The sequence below is a fragment of the Cygnus olor genome, chromosome 3, assembly GCF_009769625.2.
Source record: "Cygnus olor isolate bCygOlo1 chromosome 3, bCygOlo1.pri.v2, whole genome shotgun sequence".
NCBI lineage: Eukaryota > Metazoa > Chordata > Aves > Anseriformes > Anatidae > Cygnus > Cygnus olor.
This window is the reverse complement of record NC_049171.1, coordinates 26,541,520-26,564,686: the sequence shown is the minus strand read 5'-3', so window position 1 is coordinate 26,564,686 and position 23,167 is coordinate 26,541,520. Positions and strand designations below refer to the sequence as shown.

At 39.0% G+C, this 23,167-nt stretch overlaps 1 protein-coding gene across 1 annotated transcript in view; it reads left to right on the top strand.

Annotated features, from left to right (window-relative positions):
- Window positions 1–23,167, top strand: part of LOC121067794 (dystonin-like) — a 301,338-nt gene that overhangs the window by 205,008 nt on the left and 73,163 nt on the right. Inside the window, 12 exon segments of the mRNA XM_040552644.1 lie at window positions 2,514–2,637; window positions 4,530–4,738; window positions 4,999–5,316; window positions 5,489–5,655; window positions 6,369–6,525; window positions 7,540–7,666; window positions 10,067–10,129; window positions 11,007–11,242; window positions 12,977–13,106; window positions 14,688–14,887; window positions 16,375–16,870; window positions 17,865–19,339. Coding sequence (XP_040408578.1) covers window positions 2,514–2,637; window positions 4,530–4,738; window positions 4,999–5,316; window positions 5,489–5,655; window positions 6,369–6,525; window positions 7,540–7,666; window positions 10,067–10,129; window positions 11,007–11,242; window positions 12,977–13,106; window positions 14,688–14,887; window positions 16,375–16,870; window positions 17,865–19,339 — 3,702 coding nt within the window.

Sequence of the window (23,167 nt, the reverse complement as noted above, 5' to 3'; positions counted from 1 at the left end):
AAAAGAACTAGGGTGAAAATAAAATGGGGGACCAAGATGCCATTAGCAGCGATGAAAACTAGATGTGTTTCATATCACTTAGCGAATAGTAGGTGAAATCTGGAAAGTTTTTGAACTAACAAAGGATTTAGTGATTCCAGTTTGTTGTCACAGTAGGGCTTGTGACCTGGTCCCTGATGGAGAAGACCGTATGTTGTTTTTCTATTTTTTCTTACTTTTTTCTATTCACGTTTGTTTACTGCATTATCTCCAATAAGGGATCGTACTGGATCAGCAGTACACAGTTTTTCTAGTCGGTTTACTTTCTCCAGTTGTAACCAACACTACATGCCCCACTAAAAGCAGATATAAAATAATTTGCACTTCACAGAAAAACAGGTGTGTGTTGTTTTTTTGTTTTTCCACTGAGGAAGTAACTCACAACTTTATGTCTATCCTTGTATAGGCAAGACAGGATAGTGATGGAGCTTGCGAAGGTAAACCACTAGTTAGGCTCATAAAGGGTAGGCTTATGGGAGGCTTTATGAACCCAAGTATAAAGTGGCTTGTTTAAAGTTTCATACAGTCTGTTATTTTAGAACTGTCTCTTGGATTTTCATAAACACATTCTATTATCTATACTATAATAAAAATGCAAATTCTTTATTTCTCAGTAAGCAAGGTTATTGTTCAGACATCTCATTGCTGTTTGATCTGTGCTATGTGGAGTTTCTATGCAGGTCTGGTATGTTTGCTATTGACAAACAGTAATCAGTGTCTCTTGGAAAGTGGATACTTTAACTATATCCCTTAAAACAGTCTGAAAGTCATACATTTACTACATGGTATCTTTCAAATCTGCCACTGGAATTGTTCAACACTTTGGTATATGACACATCACAGGAATAAAAAAATACAGTAATTATGTAAGATTTAAGAAAATTAGCAGTTCTTTCATAAATAGAAGTGTAAATTTTGGACTCCAAGACATTGGAACAATTGAGGTGCATTTGTACTTCCAAGCACAAGAAAGGTAGAAATAACACCAATTACAATTTGAAGCTCCATTTAAACTTTTGTTTCTTATGCCAAAACGAATTATGTCCTGTATAATGCCAATTTTCATGCAAGTAATACAAAAGGAGTGAGTATTAGGGGTCTTTTATGAAATGCCTACATGGATTACTTGCCACACAAAAGAGCACTCTGACTATGAGCAGGGAAGAAGGGAGAGACTACAAAGATGCAAGGATTCAAAAGATTCAAAGGAAGAGGAAAAACAGGAGGCTGAAGAAAGAAAGACAATTAATGAATGCAAAACAAAGAGAATTTCTGAAGAAGTCAGGTGTTGCAAGTTAAAGCTGTCCCTTCTAGCCAACACATGCAGCTGATAATCCAGCTAGACACAGGCCTTGGCAGTATGGTGGAGTCTAATCTTTTTATGGGGATTAACTGTTCTTCAGAATAATCTTCAGTGCCTCTGGCATAAGTTTGCTTGCTTTCTGCCAGCATTGCAACGTTTTTGGTATGTCTTTTTTTTTTTCCTCTTTTCTTTCTTTTTCTTTTGTACAAGTACAGTATATTTCACTAGAGTAAGGAAAAGTTCTCTTCAGGTTTGTCTGAATTTTATTTTGTCAAGAGGGTAGCAAGATACACTATGTTCTGGCATAATGTTGTGCTCTGGCTACCAGTGCTGAATGCACTGATGTGACTTCTTTGTCCCAGCATAGCAGATGCGATTGAATTGTATGTTCATAGCGTTAGTGTGTATCAGAAAAAAATGAGAGGTCCCTTCATTTTGGACTTCTGCAAAGTTCAAGCGAATCAAGACAAAGATACGTCATACACACTAGCACAGAGACCTGAAGTAGTTTAGAGACTGTTCACCCTAAAGTGGTTTTATACACTGGAGAGAGAAAGCCACTTTCAGAAGTTGATTCGGTCTCTCTCTGTTGACTCTGGAACAAGTTATAGCTGGGGTAGTCTCTAAACCTGTGTTCCTTGGTTAGAGGGAGAAACCTAGGAAAAATTCAGTGTTGCTGGCTCCAGGAGGTTTTAAAAGCTATAAAGATGATGCCATTTTTTCAAGGTATTCATGTTAGTGCTACAATATCAGCCTGATCCTTTGTTAGTACAACTGATGGTTAGTGTGTAACTGCTGCTGACTGTATGTTTTTCCCTCTGTTCTCTGATGCTGAATTGAAAAATAAGTTTATTTTTCTTTTGAATAACACTTGAGTCAGTACAAATGGTCTTTAAAAAACAATTAACCAAAAGACACATTTCGAAGTTACATGCAAGAAACCAGTTGAGTCAGAGGCGTATTGTAGGACAGAAGATAAAAAGATGGTGAATAAATTAAAACAAGGGTCAGAAGGCCAAGACTAGTCAAAACCAGTGGTGAATGTTTGTGGGGAGGTCACAAATTAAGTTAGTTTATTCCCAGCACTAAGTTTAGGTTGTGTGGCATATTTCAAGCCTTACATGTTTTGGCTATACTGAACAGTATAATTGACAATTGTGGAATTTTGCAGGTTCTTCAAGGACAAGTGTCTAACCACCAAATTGCTGTAGAAAAACTTAAAAAAGCTGCTGAAGTGCTTTTGGATACAAGAGGAGAGTTGACACCAGACAAAGATGAGATTCAGAAAACACTGGGTAAAATGCTTGCTTTTCTTAATACCCATTTTTATCACTTGTGGCATGCAGGTACCAGAAGAGACAAAATACAGAGTTTCCACATCTCTGTGTCACTGCTCACGTCTGTGTTTTGTTGAGATATAAGCTGTTACGACATGGTAAATCCTTTGTTGTGCTGTCTCCTAGGTTTGATCATGTGCTTTTCACTTAAAACCTGTCATTTTATTTTTAACTTGTTTTTTTCAGAGGGAGGGATTATGTTTAATTCCCATGTTACAGATGAGCATGTCAGAGTTAGGGATTTGCTGAGGATCATAAGTTTACCACTGGGAAAGGATATGTTCTGGTTCAAGGAATGTGACTCCAGCTATCTGTTTCCAACCAATTATTTGAAGTTTGCTTAGCCAAACTTATTTTCTTCTGATTTCAAGTAACTTTCCGTGGCAGGTTGTCCTTGGCCGGCTGCATGATGCCCCCCACAGCCTCTCTGTTACTCTCCTTCCTCAACACGATGGGGAAGATTATTATGGAAAAGCTCGTGGGTTGAGATAAAGACAAGGAGATCACTTACCAATTACTGTCACAGGCAAAATACACTCAACTTGGGAAAAAGTGGATTAAATTTATCACCAAACAGGCAATAGATTTGGATAGTGAGAGACAAAGTGAAAAAATTAAAACACCTTCCCACCACCCACCTTGTTCCCAGACTCGGTTTCACCCCTACATTTCCAATTCCTCCACCCTGACACAAGGCCGTGCGGGGGGGATAGGGAATGGGAGGTCAGTCCGTACAGTTCCATCTCTGCTGCTCTGTTCTCACACTTTTCCCCTGCTCCAACCTGGGACCTCTCCACAGGCTATAGTCCTTCAGGGTAAACCTGCTCCAGTGTGGTCTCTCCATGGGCCTCAGTTCTTTCAGGAAATGTCCACCTGCACTCGTTTGGGGTCCTCGATGGGCTACAGTGTAGATACCCACTCCACCATGGCCCTTGGGATGCTGGGGAATCTGCTTGGGTGCCTGGACTACCTCCTCCTTCTCCTTCTACGGCCTTGGTGTCTGCAGGGTTGTTCTCCCACTTGTTTTCTTTTTTCTTTCTTTTTTTTTTTTTTTGTTTGTTTCCTTCACTTCTCACTCCTGGGCAGCGTTTTGCTCTTTCTTAAATACATTTTCCCAGAGGTGCCACCAGCGTGGCTGATGGGCTCAGCTGTGTCCTGTGGCAGGTCCATTGTGGAGTTGGCTGGAACTGGCTGTATCATGCTTGGGCCAGTCCCCCAAAACCTTGCTGCTACCAAACCTTGCCACCCACACTGAATACTCTTTCCTGTCAGTTGTGAGAACTAGTACAGCATGGCATTCATCACAGTGTGAGGCTTGAATACTGTGTGTGTATATCACATTTCTATCTCTTACTGGAATCCCATAAGTAACTTTCAGCAACAACATAAAAAACTTGCATCTTTGGAGTTGGTGATGAAACTCCATAGGAGGTATGTGGAACTTGTAGCTTTCAGAGGGTTATCCCCAAAGTGTTGATGAACTGTCTAGAAAAGCCATTCAGCTCTAAGAGACACAGCTGTAGAGTAGCTCTCTTAATACCCTACTATTTTATTTCTTGGGAACAGTCAACAGCTGCCAGAAGCTAGAGCTGCATGGGAACCAACTTCTAAAAATTTGGGAGCACAGTTGTAAGCTGCTCCCTCATTTCACTTGTCATATGGGCTTCTTGGCTGTGTCTGATTCCATTCTTTTGTTGTGTTGTGTGTTTTTACTGAATACAGCTGATGTTTTTGCTTACTTCTGATACAGGCAATTTTTGACTCACACTTAACCTGGTGACAAACAATAAAATGAGTTAAAAGTTTAGTTTGGCTAAAGGAAACTTTGAAATGTATTTTCTCTTTATCAGATGATATTGTGGAGAGATATGACAATTTATCAAAGTCTGTGAATGAAAGGAATGAGAAGCTCCAAATAACTCTGACACGATCCCTAAGTGTGCAGGATGGTTTGGATGAAATGCTGGATTGGATGGAAGGTGTTGAAAAGAGCCTTGAAGAAAAAGATCAAGTGCCTTTGAATTCTGTTGCTATTCAGGACATCATTAGTAAAAGCATTGTAAGTATCACACTCTGAAAGAAATATTTGTTTGAAGTTAAAGTTTCTGAAAGAATTAAAATCTTACTTTAATGGGCTCAGAATACTTAATAAAGAAGACTGTTACATGAACTGAAACTGCATAAGGATTTCTGTAGCTGGAATAGATCTACACTGATGGTCCTGCTGTACTGATTTATTGTATTACTTCATATGGTGGACCAGTTCCACTTCTTGAATTTTAATTATAAGCAATACAGAGTGGCTTTTGCTTGTTTCAGATGCTAGAACAAGACATTGCAGGTCGCCAAAGCAGTATAAACACTATGAATGAGAAAGTGAAGAAGTTCATGGAAACAGCAGATCCATCCACTGCATCCTCACTGCAAGCTAAAATGAGTGAACTTGCAGGACGGTTTTCTACAGCAAGTAAGAAGCATAAAGAAAAGCTTATGAAAATGGAGGAGTTGAAGACTAAAGTGGAGTTATTTGAAGGTCTGACAGAAAAACTTCAGTCGTTCCTAGATGAGAAAAACCAGGCTCTCAGTGAGACTGAGGCTCCGAGAAAGGATGTTAGTGAAGTATCTCAGTATATGCAGGTACTGTACCAGTCCATTTGTATACAATGTGTGTACCTAAGTGATTGAACTATAAATAAGACATGCTTATTTCACAGTTTCAGTTGGTTGTCAAAAATCACATTTAATTTTGAACAGCCAATTGCCGAGTCTAATATGAAGAATATAATTCTGTTTTAATTCTGTCTTGCAGGAGGCTTGTGTAGAATTGGCACAACATAAGAAAGATCTGGAAGTTTTGCAGCAGCTTCTCGAAGAACTTTCATTCCACGCTCTTCCTGGGGATAAAGCATTGGTAGCAGAAAAAGTAAATGCTTTGTCAAAAAAATTCAGAGAGGTAGAGCAGACCGTAAAAGAAAAGTAAGTCAAACAATTATTGAAGTGTTTCAACCTCCTAGGCTGATAATACTGTGTGAATGTTATGTTGACTGCTATCCACTTGTGTGCTATCTCAAGAGAGTACACTTTAACTTCAGAGTAGAGAGGCTTTTTCATTTAAAAAAAAACCAACTGTTTGGAAATACATCTGTAGCTAGTCTATCTAGCCTGTTTTGCTTTCATCACTTAAGCATTCTTTGTATTTATTTTGCTACTTGTTCTAGTCATGCAATTCCTTGAGTTAGGGTTGATCTGATGGTATTTGAAATACTGTCTTTGCTTTTATTGCACAGGACTGAGTATACTTAGTTCACCAGCCCTACCAACATATCACTTTAGGTTCAATTCATGTTCAGTTAGAAGATAAACAAGTTACAAGTGCTCTGACAAGAGTTTGCCTCTCCTTGGTACCACTGTAACTTTATCATCTCCAGTTAGATGGATAAGCACAAGACAGCTTAGTTTTCTACCTACTTTGTAATCATCTATGCATCTTCTATCAAAATGCCACAAAGACGGATGTTTTCTCTTCATACAGAAAACTCACAGATCTGTGTCTGCAGTCTTTGAAGCCAGCGTTGAGGCTGTCTGTGAATTCAGGAATGGCATTATTGGATTGATAACATCTATTGGTTTAATTATCAGAAGAATTATTGACATCCAGTGCTGAACTTATTTTGTTTTTAATATTCTAGAGAAGAGGACGTATCATCTTGTCAGAAAGAAATGGATACTTTTGAGCTACTTGTGGAATCTTTAAAGAAATGGATAAAAGAGACGACAGAACGTATTCCAGCAGCACAACCCTCTCTGAATACAGAGGAGTTAAAGAAGCCTTTGGAAGATACCTTGGTAAGATACTGTGATACAAGCAGCTAAACACAGCTAAAGGAAATAGGGCAAAGAACAAACATAAGGCATAGGCAGACACAGTGATGGGGACTAAGGAGCTTGCAGTCTGCATTTACATTCCCATTTCCTTGGCATGTTTGGATATATGTGGTGGGTTAACCTTAGCTGGCTGCCAAGCACCCACCCAGCCACTCTCTCACTCCCTCCCCTCAGCAGGACAGGGGGAGAAAATACACGTCTTGGGTTGAGAGAAGGGCAGGGAGATCGCTCACCAATTGGCGTTATGGGCAAAACAGGCTCAACTTGGGAAAGATTAAAAGATTGCTAATTAAAAGCAGTGTAGGATACTGAGAAACAAAAACTAAATCAAAACACTGTCCCTCCATCCCTCCTTTCTTCCCAGGCTCAACTTCAGTCTTTCACTTATGACTATTCTCACTCCCCTGCCCCAAGTGGCACAGGGGTATGGGAAGTAGGGGTTGTTCATAACACTTTGTCTCTGCCACTTCTTCCTCCTCACGCTCTTCCCTGGCTCCAGATTGGGGTCCTTCCCATGGGCTGCAGTTCCTGCCAGAAAACCTGCTCCTGTGTGGTCTCCTCTCCACAGGCCCCAGCTCCTGCCAGGAGCCAGCTCTTGCGTGGGCTCTCCCTTGTCTGCAGCTTCCTTCAGGGCACATCCACCTGTTGTGGCATGGGCTGTGCTCTGGATATCTGCACGACGGTTTTTGCCCTTTCTTAAATATGTTATAACTGAGGTGCCATCAGCATCGCTGATGGGCTCAGTCGAGGCCATTTTGGAGCTGGCTGGAACTGGCTGTGTCTGACATGGAGCAGCCTCTGGTTTGTTCTGCCAGAAAACACCCCTGCAGCTCCCAGCCTACCAAAACTGCCACGTAAACCCAATACAGTACTACCAGGGATTCCCAAGTAACAAGGTTGTTCCGTTCTCAACACTAAATATTTTAAGTCTGAACTCAGTTTTGCAATGAACAACTGTCTCTTTTTCTTAACCAGAATTTAAAAGATGAATGGACGTTAAAAGCAACTGAAGTGCAGAAAATGAACAGCAGAGGAACGTTGTTGTGTAATCTGATTACTGCTGTGACTTCTCCTGCAAAACTGAGAGCAGTTGCAAAATCAGGTATGCATTCATATAATCAGGTAAATCTAACATCTAAGGAGTTTTTAAATCCTTAAATAAATAAATAAATAATGTATTGCATCCTGTGATTAGGTTTCTGAATATTATGGCGCATGAGAAGTCAGTTAGCCGTGTCTACTCTGACCATCGTTTGTTGTGATTCTCATGTCAGCTATGTCTAACTACATTAATAATTCAGTACAAATTCTTACTGCTTTACATTGCCAAAATAGTGTAAAAGCACTTTGTAAATGACTTTGACAAGTCCTAAAACCTGGTACTTCTGTCCATAATTCCCAGAGAATGAATAAAATGAACAGTATCACAGTCTTTTTCACCTCATCCCAGGAAACTTCTGATAATGAGAAATTGACTTAATCTGATTGGTGTTCAGTGCTTCGTATACGTGCCAAGTCTGCAAGTAGGACAAATATAAACCCTATTTTTGCAAACACTGGTGCACCTGCACATCTTTGCTCACAGAGACACCTTTTTCATGGCTATTCTGTGTGACTTCAAACAAGCACATAATTGCAGAATCACAAAGGTTTTGTTAGAAAGATGATGAGGACATCACTTACCTAAAAAGTGAGCCTAGACTAACTAGCTCATCCCAGTGATGACAGCATAATTAATGCTAGTCAGTATTTTAGTTAAAGTGACATGAAAGGGAATCAACTTTGTATCCCAGTATGAATTTCCTAGGCCAAAATGTGCTTCCAGCCTGAAGCTTTGACTGACTTATCTTTACCAATAATCTGATTTTAAAGAAAAACAAATATATTTCCATGACTTTTTGTACTCTCGTGTTTAAACATTCATTTGTTTTACAGAATCTAGTAATTCTGCTAAGTATCATTGAAGCAATAACTTAAAGCATGTGGTACCTGGGGTGTTTCGATGGCCATAAGCACATTTTCAGTCAGTTCTTTAATTTATTTCCAGACCTTGTTAGTTCAAGTGCTGGCCTTCAGTGGTCATTTGCAAAGGACAGTGGAAGGATGGGGACTTCTAGAGGATACCTGTCTGGCAAGAGTAGATCACTTTCTTTTTCACATCTCTCGGTAGTAGCTACTTCTGGTTTCATTTGTTTGAATTTTAAATAAAAATCTTCAAAGAACATTCTGGAACTTTGTATAGGATATTTGTGCACCTGCCTCTGCTCCTTTCTCTACTTCTATGTATCCAGGTAAAAAAATAATTAAATAAATAGCGTATAAGAGCAGTCACAATCCTCCAGACTAGAGTATTCACCCTCCTAGACAAGAGCTGTACTGTGTATCACTTAATCACAGTTTAAAAAAAAAAAAAAAAAGAGAGTCTGGCTAATAAGAGCATGAAGATTTACAAGGCTCTGGTTGGGGGCTGTGACTTCTCTTATCTGTTTATTTTCTCTTGCCATCTTCCAGCTGCCACTAAGGTGGCCCTAACCGTCCAGCTGGTACCGTGGGCTGGATGCACGGCCTTCTCCAAGGCAACCGTTAATCTTTCCCTGTTAACTGCTCACCTGGGAATACGAATGTGCAGGAGAGCGGGAGGTGGTTCTCCTGGCCCTTCTCTGTGCCATGACTCTGTGTCCCAGCTCTGTGCTCTGATGGTGTTTCACAAAGTTCGTGTAGCCCTGAGTCCAGAGGCTTTGAAATGCTGTTTAATTAGTAGGGCTTCTTGGTTGCCTCCGAGTGACAGTAAGGATTCCACATTGCAATCCCTGAAACAGCATGGAACATATTGTCAAGTCTTGCTAATGATGAGATAGGAAGGGATATGTCCTGTTGATATCAAGAGGGTATTTTTTGTGCAGAGGTACAGTCTTAAGCAAGCTGTGTCTTTGGTTGTGTTGTCTGCAATGACCGCTTTGGGTTTCTTTGCTGCTCGGTGTTCAGTGCTTTCCTCATGGTTTCAGCGTTTGCCACTCTCCTGGCCAATGCCCAGACATGGTTGGGTAAAAATGTTCTCAGTGGGCAGCAGGGAACAGATTCCTTTTTGGGAGGAAGAAGTGACATTAGGCGTATGGGTATGAGGAGGCCTCACAGCTAAGCCGTAGACCTTTGTCCACTATATTCATTTTTTTAGCGTAATATTGTAAACTGTAAGACTGCTCATGCATCGTGCATACTATATGTGCGTGTGTTCACCCCCCCACATTCTGCATATGCTATGCATATGTGATCCCACTTACGGTAGTAGCTGGCTGGAACAGGTTAAAACATAAAACAACCTCCAAATATATAAAACCATCTAAATAAAATGTTTGTTTTTACATGGTTAGCATGCACATTTTTCTTTAATGTTATTAATGAGAACTATTCATCGTGTTGTTTCAAAGAGGAAGTGTAATGCTGGTGCTTTGGTGGGAAAAGGCCCAGCTAAGCATGTGACTTAGTCTTTCTTGGGCTGTAGGTGGCACAGTGTTAAATGGTGAAGGAGGAGCTCCAGGAACTCAGGATTTTCTGAAAAATAAAGGTGAGTAATCACCAAGTAAAAAATTCAGGATGTGATAAAGAAATGTGCTTGTGAACTACTGTTAAATATGTTGATATTTTTAAGTGCTGTATACAGACCTGATTGCAACAATCTTTTCTAGACAGATTTCATGTCACTGTTGCATCAGGAAACTATACTGACTATTATGATGATATTAAAATCAACTGTAAAAATATCTGCCTTCAATATGTCCTTTGAAAACAGATCAAATCTTTGCTTTCTGAACAATATGTACTTCTATAAACATATATAGAGAGGGCTATTCTAATATGATATACGGATTTTGAGAAAATTATTAATGTTTATGTGATTTGAAACTTTAACACCAACCAACATACACAACATGAACAGACATGTATGGATACGTAATGCAAAGACACACGTTTTACATACGTTTGTATCGCTGTATGTGACCAGTTCCTTTTCAGAAAAAAAGGACCTTATGTAGGCACTCATATATGCTTAGGGATAGCCATGTACTATGTGTCAAGTCTGCAGTGTTCATTCTTCTAAATTACAGCCTGTACACTGACTGCCTCCTCAGCTCCCTCGCTGATAACACACCTTTATAATGGTACTTGACTATGAGCAAGATACTGCTGCAGTAAGGTTAGGCAGTCAAACTAGTAACTGTTAAGAAATAATTAATAATAATTAATAATAATAATATAAAATAATATAAAATAATAGAAATAATAATAACAAGAAATAATTCTTAACGTGTTTAGCAGCTTCTGGTTTGGGGAACTATTAGCCATGGTAACTTGAAGTACTGTTTAGAATTTCTTGAAGTCTAAGTATTGTTTTAAGTATATGTAATCTCTAATGTAGTCTTTGTTCATCTTTCCTTTTACAGAACTGACAGCTGTTCAACAAGCCATGTCTGATGTAAATCATAGTTATGAAGATTTGGGAGTTTTATTGAAGGAAAAGATTTCAGAACTAGAAAGTATGCTTTCAAAAATGCAAAATATTCAGGAAGAATCAGCCTCAGTGATGCAGTGGTTACAAAAAATGGACAAAACTGCATCAGATTGGGAAGCTGCTCCAACTGATAGTGAAGCTGTTAAAGCTCAAGTTGAGCAACATAAGGTACATCATGTCTTCAGAAAAAAAAAAAATCTGTTGCAACTATTGAGGGAATTCTATCTGAACAATGGATGTCTCAGCATAGCTTAATGTTGCAGAGAGTATTTAAATGATCCAGTAAACATGCCAGTCAGGCTTAGAGCAAATCTGGCAAACTGTGTCAGTGCAGTAAAAGGAGCACTGGGTCAGAGAGAATGAATTTTTCATGTCAAAAAATAATAATTCTGATGGCCAATTTAAATAGGTAAGAGTATATTGATTGTGCAGTCTACTTTTTTGATATCTTTAGTTGTTTAAACCTATTTACTGGATTGCTCATAAGATCTGTACAGCTGTATCTATCCAAAAGCTGTTTCTGCAGCTGCTGGTTCACTGACGCTCCACAGACCTCCCCAGCTCTGCAGCTGCAGAGGCTTACGTCTGTTCCAAGGCAGTGTTTTCTCTTCAGCAGCCATGTCATGCTTGTTAAGTCATATAGCTGCACAAACGTCTCCTCCCTTCTTTTTAATTGATATGAGAAAATCACTGAATCAGGAGTAAGCTTCTGTCCTGCTTAAGCATTGAGGAGATATGTTACTCTCAATGAAGGACAACATTTACACATATAAAGGTTTATATGTAAAGTGAAATGTAATGGGGAGCTAAGCTATTGAAGAGAAAACTCTTTCCTTGTCTGTGACTGGGGATAAACAAGGGCAGAATTTGATCCTGCTGAAGTACTTTTTTTTTTACTCTACACATTTTGGGGTTCACCCTTAAAAATTAAACACCCTCTGACTTTCCTTAAGTTTGACTTTCCTCAGACTCGGTTAATATTCGGTCACAGAACTCAGACTATATGTGGAAAACCCTTGTTCCTTCATTTGTAACAAAGACTGTTCAAAGCTAACAAGACCATCTTACTCTCAGTGTAATAACAGAAGAGTGTTCCTAGCCAGTTGGAAAACTGAGTGATTACTCAAGCAAGAGCCATCCTTTTGATGCAATTGGACCTTTTACTAAAAGTTCTAAGCCAAGCACAGATATGTTCAGTGCTTATTTTAGTGTAGTGTTGTTTTTTTGGAGAATAGTTACAATGAAACTCCTCAGTGCAAATTCTGTGACTTCAGAATGTTGATATAAGAGACCTTTCCTGGGCATAAGACTGTCCACTTCCATCTGTAAGAGCTGTGTGAAGTGTTCTCAAGGAGCTGCTTGGGCATCTTAATCCCCTGAGTTTAAGTCTGCACTTAAGCTATGGTGCTCTCTAAATGGCTGTTCTAGATTATCTACGAGAAGCAGTCAGTCTGTGACAGCAGAACTTTCAACGGGGTAAATGAGTCCACACAGAGCTCTTATATATTGTTGCTTAGTTGGGTAATTTCTGCTTTGAACCTTACTGTGCACTAGTCAGTTGGCCTTATGTACAAGAACAGATTCCAGGTATATGCAAGTATGATGAGATTTAGTGGATCCTATTTATCTGAATTATTCTAATCCTTTTGTTTGTTCAAATTAAACAGTAGTTGTTAATATTAATGTCGTTTACGTAGATGAGGTCACTTCTTCCAAAAAAATATGACCAGCCAATACATGCCATTAGAAAGGGTTTTGAGGCTCATAGCAGAAAAGCAGTATATAAGTGCTAGATATTTATGGTTTACTTTCATGCTTGGTATCTCAGAATTATGGACTTCAAAAATACTTTGCAGTTTATCTTTAGTGTTACATTTATTTTTTTACCATTTGATTTTACAGCTATTTGAAACTGAATTAAAGCAAAGTGCGAATAAAGTGCAGGAACTAAAGGACAAAGTGACAGAGCTGTTGGAGAAGAACCCCGACTCTGCCGAGGCACCCAAATGGAGACAAACATTGGATAAAATAGGTATTTCAGTAAAGCTGTATTATAACTCAGACTGATTTAGAAGTTGTTTTATTACATTTTTTTAAAATGTATTAGCAATCACACTTGCTCCCTCCTACCCCTTAAATTCTGTGGTAATAATTCCCTTTACAAGAGGGTGGATCTGGCATAATTCCACTGAAGTTGGTGGACATTGAATTTATATCAGTGCAATTAAGAGAGGCTATAGCTTGGCTGCATGTTTTAGAGGACTTTACCTTTTTCAGACAGTGTGTGGCTAAGACTTGAGAGGTCAGCTATTGCTCCAGATACATATGTTGTTGTTCTTACAAAAAGTGCTACAAACAAATTAAGTTAATACTATTTTCATGTAAAGAACACTTCGAGTTGTTGGTAATGCCTGTCCCTAGGGGCTTTTGTTATTTTGTGGTTTTGATGGCTTTCTGCCATTTTCTAAAGCTGACTTCATAAATTTTGCCGTAAAAAAATTGGAAATCGCCATGTTTGTACAATAGATTTTGAGATAATACGGTGTGTAATTGTTGTGAGCTTTTAAAAACTCTTCTTAGGTTTGTCATATTTTAAATAAATCATAGGTCAGTCAGTGTTTCATACTAATAGGCATACACCAATAATAATAATAGCTGCACCAACAGTAATTGTAAAGGTAAATCTGTCTTTTTTAAAAGTGTACTTCCAAAAGGTTAGGTAGCAGGTAGCAGTTTAGGTAGCATGTTTCTTCTCAAAGAAAATGTGAGTAGTGCTGAAAGAGAATTAATTCAGAATGAACAGGAATCAAAGATGGTGGAGTGGCACAAGAAAATGTAAAAACAGACATTAAATTCAAGGACAGGGAGCATTAGCAAAACGCCAGAGCTGAGTCACCAAGCACTGACAGTATCACAGAGGGAAGAGGGAACTTAAAAGACCATGAGACTCAATGGCTGCCTTGAAAGCCACTTGCTACAAGTGGAAGATATCATAGTTTGGCCTAGGTGAACCTAAGTTCACACAGCGCTTTTGAAATACCTGTGTAAAGAAGTATCCTCATTGCCTGTCATAAGTACCTGGTTCTGAAGTCTAAATAAAGCAGTTAATCTCCACAGGCTCCTAATACAGACATTTGAAAGAGGTGTGGTCCTTCAGGAGGCATTTCAGAGCAGAAACCTAAATTATGGCTTAGATTCACCCTTGGAAAGGTATCTATTTGTGTCTACTTACTAAAAAGGAAGGCTAGTCGACCTAAGTCAGGCACCTAATTTATAAGTGAGTACAGCCCTTCAGCTTTTATGTCATTTGGAATCAAAGCCTAAATGTGGTGGTATTTCACCTAGTAATATTCTAATCTAATTTTATTGCATGTTGTGTATTCATTGTTCTAAAAATGCTGCATGTGGCAGTGCTAAACTGCAGACCCTTATCCAAGTGTATATGGATCTGACTGTTAAAAGATGTATTTGCCGAGTCACTGCAACAAGGCATCTGGAGTTAATCAGCAAGAAGCCTTCTTAGAGTGCTCTGTTTACATTTCGTATATAGTCTGCTGTCTGACAGCCCATCTGCTAGAGCATGCATGCAATATGTTAACATTATCATTGTTAGATTCCAAGTGGAAAGAGCTCAATCAAGTTACATCTGAGAGACAACAAAAACTGGAAGAGTCTTCAAATTACCTGACCCAGTTCCAGACAGCAGAAGCTCAGCTAAAGCACTGGCTTGTAGAAAAGGAGCTAATGGTCAGTGTGTTGGGACCCCTGTCAATCGATCCAAATATGCTGAATACTCAAAAGCAACAGGTTCAGGTGAGTAAGGACTGCCAACATGCATTAATGATTTAAGATTTTGTTCTGGTTGGTTGGTTGGTTGGTTGGTTTGTGCATTGTTTGTTGTTGTTGTTTTTTGCTATTGGAAAGTAGTATTTTGCATTTAGAGTACAGCCCAGTTAATAGAAGCTATGTTATCTGTTTATCAGCAAATATCAGCTTAAGTTATAGTTGACTACAGCAATTAGAAGAAAAAATTACCGTGAGAATGAAGAGAGATCAGAACAGCTAAAGAAAAAAATGTTCAGGACTTACCCTTGAGGAGATACTGATCCTCAGATGTATTTTTTGTTTTAACTGTCCTGCGATTTCTCTGTAGTCTAATGAAGGCAGTCCTTTGAAGTTTTATTAATTTGAGTGTGTATATGTAACATTTTGCGGTCAGTTCTCATATGCAGTCTATGCTGTAGTTTTTTGAGATTTTGTTCACTTGACAGTGCCAATAGCTAATAAAAATAAGGAAGCAAGTGAAATGTAGTATTGAGTACGTATGGAGCCAAGAGAATGAAGGATAGATGAAAAATATAAAGAAAAAGTGAAGTGTTTGCCTACAGAAATACAGCAAACCACAGACAAAAGAAACGAAAGTTGAATCAGACAAAGTTGAAGAAACTATAGATTTTAATTGCAAACGTTTCTATTGCTGCCAGTTAATTTGAACTGTGACAAGAAATAACATTCTTATTTTGAAAAAGTAGTATTAAAGCTGGTGTATCCATATTGATTAAAATAAAGTGTTTAAAACATGAACTGTTTTCTAACACTATGTGAAAATGACTTAAAATCAGTTTGTAAATGTTTCAGAAATGTAGACAGCTGGCATAAGACTATCATGTATCACTTAGCAGTCCTTAGAAGTTAAACCTCATTGACTTAAAAAGAAAGGGTTTGGAACGCTCTGTAAAGTAAAACCATGATATTTGTCCCTTTTTCTACAGGCACGTTTGACTTATTGTCAAAAAATAAAGTACTGGGAACCAGTGATATAAACTTTAAAGGTCTTACAGTATACATTCTGTCATTTTGTGAATCATCCAAATATTCTCTGTGCTGTAATAATACATTGCAATATTATGTCACTATACACCTTCTTTGAAGTTCTATCTTAAGACAAGTGTGAAAACTGTCTAGGAAAGAAGACACTGCTTGAAACTAAATAGTGATTATTTTACTTGGTACAGTTACTTAATTGCTGTAATATTAACAAAATTCATTGTTTACTTGTGTCTACTGTTTGAATTTCCATTAGATGATCTTTTTTTGTTGTTGTTCTTTGATGTAAATGCTCAGAGACAACACTCAATTTATGTGCAGAAGATGCAATTATTTCACTGGCTTTTTAAACCCAGAGATGGATTACTCAGTAAGGGAGTTTAGCTACACCAAATTCTACATAGTTTTTGTCAGAAGCATTTTGCTTCCTTTTTCATGAGGTAAATGCTTCTTACAATTTTCTTTCTTCCCAGATTCTGCTCAAGGAATTCGACACCAGAAAGCCACAGTACGAGCAGTTAACTATGGCTGGTGAAGGGATCCTGAAGAGACCTGGTGAACATCCTCCCTCTCATGAGACTGTGAAAGAGCAACTGGCAGCTGTGGCACAAAAATGGGACAACCTAACTGGCCAGCTGAGTAACAGATGTGACCGAATTGACCAAGCCATTGTGAAAAGCACAGAGTACCAAAGCCTACTCAGAAGTCTGTCTGACAAGCTAAGTGCCTTGGATAGCAAACTGAGCAGCAGCCTGGCTGTGAGCACACAACCTGATGCTGTGAAACAACAACTGGAAATTGCTAAAGAAATGAAGGAGGAAATAGAACGGGAAATGAAGAATATAAATGCAGCTCAAGCTCTTTGTGAAGAGCTGTCAACACTGGTTGGAGAAGAGTATTTGAAAGCAGAACTTACGAGACAGTTAGATGGCATCCTAAAATCGTTTAAGGATATTGAGCAAAAATCAGGTTAGTATTTATTTAAAAAGAAATAGCAATAAAGGCATAAAATTAAGCATCATTTTCATGTTTGTCTTTATAGTCAGTGGTGATATGTTGAGTAAGCTGAGCCTAATGCCAGCTCTTTATTCAGTCCAAACCCTAACCAATTGCACATTAGAATTTAGTAGAGAGTCGCCGTACCTTGAAAAGGCAAAAACAATACTTATATCTCTAGTGAGTAGTCTGGAAGAGAATTTGAAACACGATAAAAGTGCTAATCTTCTCATATCTGCCTTCAGGTGCATCCTTACTGAATTTGGATACCAAAACAGAGGGTGCCATTCATTGAACTACTTAACTGTGTAGATGTAGAGGGGGAGTTAAAATTGTGACTTTTAGGCATGCGTCAGTGATCGGCTTGGCAAAAAGTAGTGGCAATATACAACTGTGGTATAAAAGTGATATACAACTGCCTGTGAGAAGACTGAGCTGGTAGTGTGCCGCCTTTCCTATCCTGTGAACAACAGAGCTCAGCAAGTAATGCAGTGCAAGCACTATCATACATTTTTCTTCCTAACGGCCTCAGTTTTAGCTTGTTCATTTCCTCTGGTCACAAGGAACTTCAAACGATCTCCCTAAAAACATGTATCGCCTGCAGGCCGAGTTAGACCCTGCTGGGCTAGATTACTTGATATTCTCTGCTTATACTTCATAATACCATTAAACATGACTGTGTGCTTTTTACCCCCCAAATCTGCCTGAATGGGATTCGTGTAGACACGAACTGGCTGAGCTCAGCTGGTTTGGTTCATGTCCAAATGCCTTCGCTGCTCTGCTGTGCTGCAGATACAAGACTATACCTTGCAAGAAGCTTGGTTGTCGGCAAGTTAAGCACTACATACTAAGCACCTGCTTTCCTCACATTGAAGATCATTCATAATAAAATCAATATTACTATTTTTTCACTGAATACTAGGAGATTCTGGTAATAAGCTACTGTGCTATCTTCTCTTCTCTGTAGATAACCATGTTCAGCAGCTTCAGTCAGCGTATGCCACTTCTCATCAGTTCCAGCAGATGTCTAAGGACTTCCAGGCCTGGCTAGACAAAAAGAAAGAAGAGCTGAACCAGGCTCGTCCTATATCAGCCAAACTTGATACCTTGCAGTCCCTAATTGAAGAACAGAAAGATTTTAAGAAGACTCTGACCAACAAAATCGGTTCGTATGAAAAAATTGTTGCAGAAGGAGAAAGCATCTTACAGAAGACTCAAGGAGCTGACAAAGCAGCATTACAGTCCCAAATTGCCACACTCAGAAGTAACTGGGATGAAATGGATAAGCAGGTAAAAGAAAGGCAAGATAAATTAACAGACTGTCTGGAGAAAGCCCTCAAATACAAGCAGCATGTAGAAAATTTGCAGCCGTGGATAGAGAAATGCCAAAGCAACCTGTCTGAATTAAAAGTTGGCATAAACCCTGCAGAAATAGAGAATTCTGTTGTTCAGGTGAGGGCCTGGCAGAAGGACCTGGATAAACACCATGGGATGGTGGAGCTATTAAATAACACTGCTGAAAGTTTGCTCAGTGCAAGTGAAACAGATAAAGAAATTGTTAGAGAAGAAACTAAGGCACTGAATCAGAAAGTGAATATGGTCACAGAACAATTGCATAAGAAGAGAGAGTGCTTGGAAAATATGGCACAAAGGCTGAAAGAGTTTCAGGAATCATCCAAGGAAACAGAAAAACAGCTTAAAAGTGCCAAAGAGCATCTGGAAGCTCATGATTCGCTTGGACCTCAGTCATTCAGTAACAAACACCTGACAATGATGCAGGCCCAGCAGAAAGCTTTACAGACTTTAAAGCCTCATGTTGATTCAGTAAAAAAGCTTGCCCAAGACCTGGTGGTAGAAGCTTCTGATTCAGCTGGTGTTTCTGACCTTTTGCTCCAAGCTGAATCTTTGGAGCAGGAATACAATGCAGTGAACCAGCAGGTTGAAGATAGGTGCTCGTTCTTGGAGACAAAACTTCAGGGAATTGGCCATTTCCAAAACAGCATCAGAGAGATGTTCTCTCAGTTTGCAGAGTTTGATGATGAACTTGATAGCATGGCTCCAGTGGGGAGAGATCTTGTTGTACTGCAATCACAGAGAGAGGATATAAAATGTTTCCTGAAAAAACTGGAAGATCTTATAATGAATAATGAAAATGCTAATAAAAACTGTAAAATGATGCTAGCCACAGAAGCTGAAGCTTCTCCTGATCTTGTTGGTATAAAACGGGACTTGGAAGCATTAAATAAACAGTGCAACAAGCTCCTAGACAGAGCAAAAGCCAGGGAAGATCAAGTGGAAGGTACAATTAGCCGTGTTGAGGAGTTTTACAGTAAATTAAAAGAATTTTCCAGTCTGCTTGGGAGAGCTGAAGAGCACGAAGAATCACAAGGTCCTGTTGGAATGGAAACAGAAACCATCAATCAGCAGCTGGATACGTTCAAGGTAGGAAGGTTTCTTTCTTACTGCTATCATGTTTTACCACGATGCAATTCTTTATTCAATATCAGTGTGAAAATGGTAAAATCATTTGAGACCTTGGACAAGTCTTTCACATCAGCCAGTTCTATCTTTACGCCTTTTGTCTATTTTAAATGGGATATCTTCTCTTGCTCCAGAGCTTTCCTCTGCTATTGATTGCTAGACATTGGTGTCCTTGCAACCCAATTTTTGCAGTCCCTTTAACCCAGGTCTCCCTCTCTTCCCAATCTTACTTCTTTGTGCAATCCATCTGCCTTACCTGTTTTTGAGAACTCCATATTGTTTCTATTCTGCTGTCCATGTATCACACAAACTTCCTCTTCTATGTGGTGTGAGTTTTAGGCTCTGGTGTTCACATACCACAGTCTGTATTCACTTCACTTATCTGAATAGCTTTTTTTTTTTTTTATGGGTATAGGCAGCAGTGTTTGTAGGTTTAACACCTTACCACTGTCCAGTTTTACCTCACCAAATCCCATCCTTACCTAGAAATATACTGATAAGAAGAATTCAGGTTAAATGATACTCCTTTTACAGAAGGAGTTTATTGTAGCATCCTTATCCAAAATGCACTTGGTAGCTTCTGTGCATAGCTTTTTTAATATGCCAGTTGGCGACTGTTGTCCAGCTCAGAAAAATACATCGCGGCGATAATGGGTGTAAACTGTAATGGTGCTGTAGTGCTGAAATGAAATGCAGATCTTTGCAGATTTTAGGCTACAAGAAATGAATTTGCAGTGCTCGCTGAGAAGATTTTATAAATTACACAGGTGTAAGCAGTGCTTGAAAAAGCTCATAGATCTCCCACTGGCTGTATAGTAGCACTCAGTATCATGTGCCGCTTTGGAGTCCTTCCAATCTAATATTGATTCAAATGTTTGTGTGACTTGTAAATTAGTACGCAGTTAATCATAAAACCAGCCTCCACAACGTGATTTGATAAACCATGTCGGTGGAGAGACAGCCTTGGAGAAAAGGTAATGACATGCTTGGCCCAACAGAGGGTGCCTTCTGCTTGTTTAGACTAAACCATATTGGAGAGGCAAACCGAAAACTAAAGGTTCAATCTGGGAGTTTCAGCTGAAAGTTCCTATCGGTTGAAATGATCTTCTAGAGTGCATAGAGACAGAAATCTGGAACAAATGGTTACATTTTTAAGAGATTCCATTAGATTGTGACTGTTAAATTCGTATGCCAACCTATCGCAATCTAAAAGGGAAACAAATGGCTTATCTTTGTATATGGTTAGTAAAACACTTGGGAAATTGGAAAATAACATAGTCAGTGCAGTTTCCTATGCATTGTCTTGGTGTTGTACTTTGTAAGGTCAATGGAAAAGATGTACAGCAGTTGCAAAATTCAGGAGTGAGATCCTTGTCTGGCTTGTGCAGGAAAACTGTCGCTGTAACCAAAGAGCTTGTATGGTAAAAAGACCAAAAAAAATGAAGAGGGAAAAGGAAAGCAGCGATAGCAGTGTGTTTATATGAGTGCTCCAGGATTGTATTTATATTAGATATTTGTAAGCTTAGAAGTGTACTTTGTTTGAAACAACTGTTTCAGGCCATGCCGTTGTTTCTGAGTGAAAACACAATGCTATTAAACAGGAGGTAAACAAGATGAAGAGGTGAAGGGGTTGTTCAAAGAAGGGAAGAGCAAGTGCGGTAATAAAAAGCAGAGCGTTTGACGAGTGGAAATAGGGAGAACAGAATAGGGAGTGTTACTGGGTGAGGGTAGGTACCAAAGGCATGCTGAGAGGAGGAGCGTGGGGTCAGTGATCCCTCTCCTAATCTGTGAGCAATACTGGCATGTATGGCAGCAAAATGACAGTAGGTGTTGCACCTCTTCATACTCCTTGTCCTTCCAGAGAGCAGTTTTACCCGAGGCAGCAAACTGTAGGCTCCCATCAGTCTTGCTCCACTCGCGGTGCTCTTGCTCACACGTTTGCGCATGTAGGCAGACACACACAACCTGAAAATGTGGCTCTGGCCACGAAACCCCAGTCTAGCTCCTTATGTCTTTAGCTCCTGTGGTCAAGTACAAGCAACTTCTGTTCCTCAGGAGTAAAGCAAAATGTTCTTTGGTAGATAGATTTATTCACATGATGTCTTCAGTCTCTTCAGGGAAGGATCTCGTGTAATGGGCCAGAGGTGTTTTTTGTGGTTTGACTAGTTTTTATGTATAAGAGTAGAGCTTTGTGCGTCTTCTTGGCATGACATTAAAATGCATAGTTATTTAAAAAAATAAACAGACTTTGAGTAGTATTTTATATATATATTGTTATGTACACACATCCATATTTGTTTTATTTATATTCCTTCTTTGTAATCCACTTGTTCTAGCCAGGATGGAATGTTAAATCGAAAGTAGTTATTGTCAGTGTTAAACTGCATTTATTTACAATGCAGATATAAAACTTGCTTTCTGTAAATGAAAATCCCCGGTGGAGTTCATTTGAAAGTAGACTTCATTAGACTGTTACTTCACAAAATACACCAGGAAGAGTATAATCAGTCAAAGAATTTGTCTCAATTAATGTAAAACGCACAAAATTAATTACAGATTAATTCAGCTTTATTAGAAGTTCCCTCCCCCAAAGTCTTTGTGTAACGCAGATACTGGTAGTAAAGAAAATTTCAGTAAATGAGGTCTGCTCAGTTACACTGAGTCTGCCTCCCTTCTTGAAAAGTGAAATACAAAAGAATTCTGCAAATGCGGCTGAACGGAGAGCCCTGCGTTTGGGTAGCTACATAGTGCTGGGATGTTGGCACTTGGAGCAGTATTGCAGCTAGGTTTTCCAAAAGAGACAGAAGAACCCCAGAAGCTGAATTACTTTCTTCTCGAAACCTTTGCACAATTCCTTGTACTGCCATAAAGAGGTATTCTTCTTAGTAAAAAAACTACACAGAGCTCTTACAGCTTTCATCAGTATATGGTTCATTTGATTTTTGCTTTTATTTTCAGAAGAAATGTAGATGTAGCTGTTAAAGAGGTTGCCTTGTAATTTGACTTTATAGGAATTTTTAGCTAGCCTGAGTATTCCTGCCAATGAGCTTGAGCTAAGAGTTTAATTGGCTTATGTTAGTTGTGTAGAGAGTGTCTGTCCTCTGATTTTCACTTTGAAGGCAGATAATGTTGAAAAAATAATCTGAGGTTTCTCTGTATGCTCAAATAAGAAACTGGAAGTGTTGCATTTCCCGTGAGCTGGTTTACAAATACTGTAATAAGCTACTAACTTTCCACAGAATTTACTACTTTCAGGGTCTGTGTTAAAAAGCAAAGGCAAAAGAAAGCTGTTTTAATTTAAGGATTGCTTTTGAAGGTGACTGGTGCCTCTCATGCAAGCCTTCAGTGGATATGGTGAAAAATGGTAAAATATTTTTTAAATGTTAATAAAACAATTTTGCAATGCAAAAAGTATGGATTTCAAATATACTGCCCCTGTAAAACAATACAGCACCCTTTGCACTGAATAAGGATCTGTTTGTGACCGTTTGGGGTGAGAGTAAGTACGGATGACAGGCCCTCGCAAATGCTTTACTCATCCTTACTATTATAGTATGGATTCTTAGCTAGAGAACCCAGAGGAGAGTTTCTGTTTGACATAATTTTGGTAAGTTTTGGTTGCTCATGGAGCAGGCAGAATTTGTGAGATGGGGCAAGAGAGAATTTGCCGCATGAAACTTAAACGATGCGTAGCTGACTATATGAAAGAAATCAATAAACAAAAAGTGTGGTCCGTTTGTGTGTCTTGCATAAAATGCATCCTGCTCACTGCTTAACTCAGAAAGCTTC